The sequence below is a fragment of the Xiphophorus maculatus genome, chromosome 22 (assembly GCF_002775205.1).
Source record: "Xiphophorus maculatus strain JP 163 A chromosome 22, X_maculatus-5.0-male, whole genome shotgun sequence".
In the NCBI taxonomy this organism is placed as follows: Eukaryota; Metazoa; Chordata; class Actinopteri; order Cyprinodontiformes; family Poeciliidae; genus Xiphophorus; species Xiphophorus maculatus.
Genome location: NC_036464.1, coordinates 15,402,838 through 15,409,670, shown reverse-complemented (window position 1 = coordinate 15,409,670; position 6,833 = coordinate 15,402,838). Strand labels below are relative to the sequence as shown.

Below are 6,833 nucleotides of genomic sequence, written 5' to 3'. Positions count from 1 at the left end.
CCATTGGTACCAGTCGACCCTCCAGTTCTCATGCTTCGTGCTACTGGGGAACTGTAACAGTGAAGGGTGTGCTCTAAGTCAGAGTGGCTTTGGATTTTGCGTGTCTTGCTTTGGTTAATTTTTGCTCTGTTTTTAACTCATTTCACATAGTTTGGCCTGTATTCACACGCCTTGAAGTTTTTCCACCGTTTTACAAGTTACAACCACAACCTTGATTTTAAATTTGTTTTACAAATTAAAATATGAAAAGTGCGGAATGCATTTCTATTCAGCCTCCTTTAAATTTGATGTCCCTAAATAACATAAACCTGACTTTAGACATCAGCTAATTAGCCCAAGTGCCCCATGGTAACTGGAAAAACAGCTCATGTGGGAAAATGTTTCAATAACACATCTATTAGCTGTGCACCACAAATTGTCTGATGAGTATGAAAAAGAGATCCATTATTGAAAGGAAGTCAAAAGAAGTCACACTTGTAGTTTTCCCACAAACCTTGTTTACAGAAAGCATGTGGAAGGAACTCTTGTCATGTGACACCAAAACAGAACTTTTTGGCCTACATTTAAAACACGTATGTGGCTGAAAATCCGCAAAGCTTATCATCCTGAACACAACACCCAATGGTAAAATGGTGAAACGTAGTGGTGGCCACATTATGGTTCTAGGATGCTTTTTTTCCTCACAGGAAGGAAGTTGGTCTTTAATGGGAATTAATGAGAATATGGATGGAGCTTAATACAGGAGAATTCTGGACAGAAGTCAACATGGAGGTTGCAAAGATTGACACTGACGGTTTCCAGCAGGATGACCCTAAAGCCCTAAAATAGAGCCCAATCCAATTTGGACATACTGACTAAATGGGAAGAAGTTCAATGGGTCTGAATAATGTTGGTGTAGTTTATAGGACAATCACAGTAACTATTCTGATTAACCTTCAGTGTTTAATCTTTGCCTATTGCCTCTAATAGAATAATATCCACAGGGGATGCTGGGAGTCTATATATAGACCTCCAAACTGGGAAAGACACTCCACACCCTCCACCCCCAACTCAAAATGTGTCAATGGACATGCCTTTAAGCAACTGTTTCCCTTTTCGTCCTGGTGATGTAAGCAAAGAGGAGAGATGTCTGGCCTACATTGAAACATTCAAAGCCATTAAAAGATATGGAAATATGTCACAATACAAGGTAAAAGATAGTGTTAAAATATCAAAAATAGAGGATTGTACACTTCAAAAAAAATATTATTTCTTGTTGAATATGAAGATTTGTTTCTAATCCATATACTTAAGCTCTCCAAACAGCGCACTCGCTCTGAAAACAAAGAATGGGCGTCACACAGAGACAGGTGTGGAGTAGGGGCTGCCCCTAGGACAAACAATTTCCTGGCATTTTAATCACTCTATTTACAGTCTCAGGTTATTTCGATGCAAATTATTTGAAAGGTCACTTTGCGCAAAGGGATATGTATTGTGCTTCCCATGTTGTTAATTCATAAACTAAAAAAAAAAATCAAGTCTAGACTCTGTCAGACCTGGCTGTAGCTTAATATTCAGCACAAGCTTCAGAACATTTAAGTGGATTACTTGATTTGTTCGGCCATATACTGAATTTTTCCTGTCCAAAGTCTGAGTTAATTCAAAGCTTTCAGTGTAGGGAGCCCTCAGGTGGTTGTTTCTGATATTACAACCACCAAAATAAGCCTGTGATGTCCTTGACTATTCGAGCGCTGAAAGTTTTAGATCAGAAGCAAATGGAGTGGTGTCAATGTAAAAATGCAGAAAAAGTAATATCAAATAGTTTTGTACGGCTGTCTTTTGAAAAACATATTTTTAAACATGTTTACAGTCTTCTGAGGTAATTTAGTAAAATGATTTGAAAAGTTGTTAATGGAGACTTTAATTCAGCAAATTAATTTTGGACTGTCTGTCATCTTAAATTATTCCAGATTGGGAACAGTGTGCCATCTTAAATAAAAACATTAATGTTTTAACTTCTAGGTCAAACAGTGGCTTAAACAGAAACACTGAGGCACATTAAATTTCAGTACACTGGTCAGTACTTCTCTTTTTATGTACTGCAATTTTCTCGTTAGTTTGCACCCAATGTTTTTTTATAAGTCACTGTAATAAAAACTTAATATTTTCTGATAATTCTACAGTTTTTAGTTTAAAGAGCTTTCAATCAGGTGCCAGAAAAAAAACCAAAATGACTTGAAAAATTTTCTGCTTGTGCCACTCCACTGTGGCGGCAGATAGGAAATTGTCCAACAGCAATATTCTGGTTTCAAGTTGTGGAGTCAGTCATAATAAAAGCTTCTTTACTTTCTTTTCCCAGCACTCTGTGACCTTTTGTACCCTGAGCGCACATCCCTCTCAGTTACGAGGCTCGGCTGCAGTCAGTTTGTCCTAAAGCACTTATATTTTATGACGTCCGAAATGGGAAATTGTCATGTTCGGGAATGGTTTGAAAGTCAGAAAAATTTTATAAATTTAGTTTCTTAAAGTGATATACACAAGTTTTTACAACAATGCTATTCCTGAATTTCAAGAAATGTAATATAGTGATACCACCGAACAACCAGTTTTGAACATGAAACGGGTGTAACGTTTTTTGTTATTTTACATTAAAAAATATAAAACATGATGTGCACTGAACTTAACCACATAACTATGAACAGGCAACATAAATGAACAGTCACAGGGTGTCTTTTTTCCCAAAACTTTATTTGATGACAATATACAAGACCATCTTGAGCACGAAGACACCCGCTGGCCGTCTGGGCTCACTGCAGGGAGAAAGCAGCAGCATTAGTCACAGCAAACTGAACTGCTAAGAATGAGAGCATGGTTTCTACTTTCATTATTCTGAGTTTAGAGTAACAAACAGCAAAAATAAAAATAATTATATTATTAAACAATACCGTTCTTCACAGGTTTTAGACCTTAAATTTCAGAGTAAATGTTTCACACACAAGCAATCTTTAGATTCAAACGCCCCAGCCCCACAAACACACACCACAAAACCTTCTACCAACATGCAGCTCTTAATCTTAGGTTCAGTCAACTTCATGGTCTAATAAAAGCACTTGTGTTTAATTTTAAGTGAAAACAGAGGAAAGCCTAGTAGATAATCCCATTACATCAGAGAAAGTCTAAAACGCAGAAGAAGAATCACTGAAGGAAAGCTACTGGGGAAAGTAGTGACATGCATGGCACAGCTCACGGCTATTAGTTTAGGATGTGCAACACAATGGCACACCATGCTTTTCTGCTTTGATACCTGCAAAACTGAAAACTTCATTTCTGCTAAAGAAATCCATGGGAAGCAAAGTGAAGAACAAAAAGTGGAAAAAAATAAAATTGACATGTTAAAAAGTTCAAACATGGAACAGAAAAGATTTCTGAATGGACCTGCATCATATCCAAGAGCTAAGCCAATATACACAATATATTAGAATATGTTTCTTACTGCTACTTAAGCAGCTACAATAGCGCACTACGATGGACAATACTCTAAAGCCAAGCAAGCTTTGTAAATCCAGAGTTTAGAGTTAAAACACTTGGATCACAGACTGCTGCTACAAGGGTGAGGGGTGGGAATGTACACTACAAAAACTACACCAGGGGCTGCAACTGGTTAGTAATACTGTAAAAAAACAAGTCAACTAGTGAGAATCTCCTTTTACCACCATCACTTTTCCAAAAAATAAACTTCTACCACATTAGTTTTACTGATTAGTACTAGGAGAAGGGGGCAGACAGCTCAGTAATAATCCAAGGCTTAGATCATTTAACATTGGATGCAGAAAATACATCCAAATAGGAAAAGTGTTATGGCTTCTCTGTTAGGCCAGGGTACAGAGGCAGGAGTTAGCTGCCGTCTAGGATTCCAGGATGATCAACACAATGCAGTTAATCCTCTTATGGACTACATTTACCTTCTACAGTTTCCGAAGACAATGAGACAAAGTTGGAAAGATGAGGAATAAATTAAAATGGGGAAAAGCAGGAGAAAAACACAAGAATAATGATGTTGGAAAAAGAATAGGGTGTGCAAGGAAATGCCGTAGAAGATTACAAGTTGTGTTTGTAAAAATGTCCTTCTGACAAACTTTCACTGGCATAATCATTTTGATTTCATAAATGTGCTTCACTATCACTGTACCTTTTTGCCAGCAGCTCCAACACTGGCCTTCTTGATGCCTCGTACTTTCTTCATTCTGTTCTTGCGTTCCTTGCGCTGTTTCCTTGAGGTCTTCTTTTTCTCATACAGACCATGCTAAGGGGAAAAAACAAAACATTATTACTATTGCAGCTCCTTATTATCAGCATGCAGACAGGCAGCTGTCAAAGTGCAGACAAGTAAATCATGAGAGGTCAATAAGAATCTACTTTAACACGGCAGGCCCTTGGACAAATTACACCCAAAGATTTGCAGTTTTATTAATCACAAATATATAATTACTTTAAATCACTGCTTATCAATGCAAGCCAATTAATGAAACGTCTCCCTAGCGACAATGATTTGATATACGATTGAAAACCAAATGATCAAAAACCTGAAAATATATGAAATGGGCAAAGGCGAACATGAGAAGCAGCTGTGACATTTCCATGAATAGGAACATTTAGCACGATCTAAACACTAAAAAATATACAGGTTGGTGACTTTAAAACATAGAAATGAAAGAAATTGAATATGTGACCAATACTAACGACTATTTATGGTGACGAAAATCTAAATCATAATAATTTCAGAATCTTGTAAAAATATATTCATACTGATAAGTACATGATTGTCTGTTGAAGGTTTCACCATCAACAGGCCCCTCTCTGCTCAGACTGAGCTGCTTTTTGCTTTAAATCACATCTCACTGACTCCACAATGGTCTTGTGTTCTTACAGATCAAACCGGAGATGGATCAGAAGTATAAAAACCAGAATGGCTTTTGGGACAAGATTCAAACAGCTTCAGTGCAGTACTGACTGCAGGATACAATAATAGGAGAGGCACATAGGACTATGAAACAGCAGTGAATCACCAAAATACCAAAATCCAAGTTGAAGGTCTGCAAAATGTGCTCACAACAAACAATACTCCACATAGCTTGATTAGTAACTAAAGTACAACTGTAAGAATAAATGTATCAGAATTGATACATTTATCAATAAACACGCTAATGATGTGTTTTTTTAAAAAAGTACTCCTTCCAGCATAGGCAGCATGAAGGAGACCCACCAGAAGGTAATTTTATTGCTACCTGCAAACAACTTTCTATGAAACTGCATGCATCCACAGAATTGCATTATTATTCTGCTGAACAATAAACAGGGGAGCATCAATAACCCATATATTAAAAGTTGGGCAAGACGAACACCAAAAAGTAGTTTTATTTTTCAGCTTCCTCAATGGTACAGAAAAAAAAAAGTTCCACACTCACCCTGGCAAGTCTGTGTTTGGGCTCATTCTTCTTGGCATAGTCTAAAGAGTCGTAGACCATAGCAAAGCCTGTTGTCTTGCCACCGCCGAACTGAGTCCTGAAGCCAAAGACAAATACAACATCGGGGGTGGTCTTGTACATCTTGGCAAGCTTCTCCCTGATTTCAGTCTTTGGGACTGTGGCCTTGCCAGGATGGAGGACATCAACAACCTATGAAGACATTAAAGCACTTTGTAAACATCTTTGCTTGACAAGACAAACTACAAAGACGGTGGCAGAGCATGAGAAAACTTACCATCTGCTTCCTCTGAAGCAGTCGGTTCGTCATAAACTTGCGGGTCCTGACTGTTACTGTGTCGTTCTGTAAATGAGGAAAAAGATTAACTACACAAGCTGTAGGTGTTAGCTGACAGGCTTACTGTTGAGGGACAGCTCACATATTTTGATGCACGTTTCGGAGGAAAGTGTTTGTAATAACTCAAGTACCTCTACTGGTAAGATGTTATATGCATGTGAAAACCTACCTCACCTGTCAGGTAAACAGACTGCAATTTCAAACAAGCCAACTGAAACTGTTCATATTTCTATGGGACATGTATAGCTAAGCATGCAACTCCTCCAGGCATTTAGTTGAAAAGTCACAAAAAGACATTTATGTCTGATTATCTCCGTTTCTAAGCTAAGAATAAAAGGTGAAGATCTAAAGATGTTTTAACCTAAATTTGCTTTATTTCTGTTTCTAGTACCCGGTTGTGGCAGCTGTGAGCATTTTACTGTCTTCTCACACATGGGCCGCGTTATTAGCATATTTAGGGAGTGCATGCTAACGTTAGCGACATTAGGCTAACATTTGTTTTTTACCAGTTAAAAACGGCACAAATTACGAAAACGTAAGTTGACTATTTCTAATCATAAATGCGAACAAAGAAATGTAAATGACTGAAACTCATTTAAAGCAGGGAAGACGGGCGTGTGTATTTGGCGGACAGGTATCAGTTAGGCTAAATTGTGAAATGTACTGTATAACTTAGTCAAAATTTCTTATTGTTGATTAATATTGCCAGGATCAAAAAAAGGAAAAACAACGTATCAGTTAATATGTGGTACGAGTGTGTTGGTGTACGGATGGCCTCGATATTGAACGGATTTTAGATGTATTTTTTCCCCGACACTCACCATTTTGACGCCGGCCTCGCTCAGGGACGTAAAAGAGGAAGAAGGACCAGCGGCAGCCCGGATTATTGCCTGCACAAAATGACGAGGGAGGGCGTGTAGTGGTAGTGCCTGATGTAAAACACGCATTATAAACATATTTACTGTACACACCCAGCTTAAATATTCGTTAAGCACTTTCGTACTACGTTGAATTGTCCGTGATTTCTCCATGAC

At 37.9% G+C, this 6,833-nt stretch overlaps 1 protein-coding gene across 4 annotated transcripts; it reads right to left on the bottom strand.

Annotated features, from left to right (window-relative positions):
* Window positions 1-2,706: 2,706 nt before the first annotated feature.
* On the bottom strand, window positions 2,707-6,772 carry rps24 (ribosomal protein S24). 4 transcript variants are annotated; one of them, XM_023327003.1, is made up of 7 exons: window positions 6,621-6,772; window positions 5,740-5,805; window positions 5,445-5,654; window positions 4,169-4,282; window positions 3,942-3,944; window positions 3,284-3,309; window positions 2,707-2,789 (listed from the first exon to the last, which is right to left on the bottom strand). In XM_023327003.1, the coding sequence occupies exons 1-6, from the start codon at window positions 6,753-6,755 to the stop codon at window positions 3,301-3,303; spliced, it is 537 nt and encodes a 178-aa protein (XP_023182771.1). In that variant the 5' UTR covers window positions 6,756-6,772; the 3' UTR covers window positions 2,707-2,789; window positions 3,284-3,300. The 4 variants fall into 4 exon arrangements, with proteins under 4 accessions (XP_023182771.1, XP_023182772.1, XP_023182773.1 ...); XM_023327004.1 differs by lacking the exon at window positions 3,942-3,944; XM_023327005.1 differs by lacking the exon at window positions 3,942-3,944 and having other exon boundaries at window positions 3,284-3,306.
* Window positions 6,773-6,833: the final 61 nt, after the last annotated feature.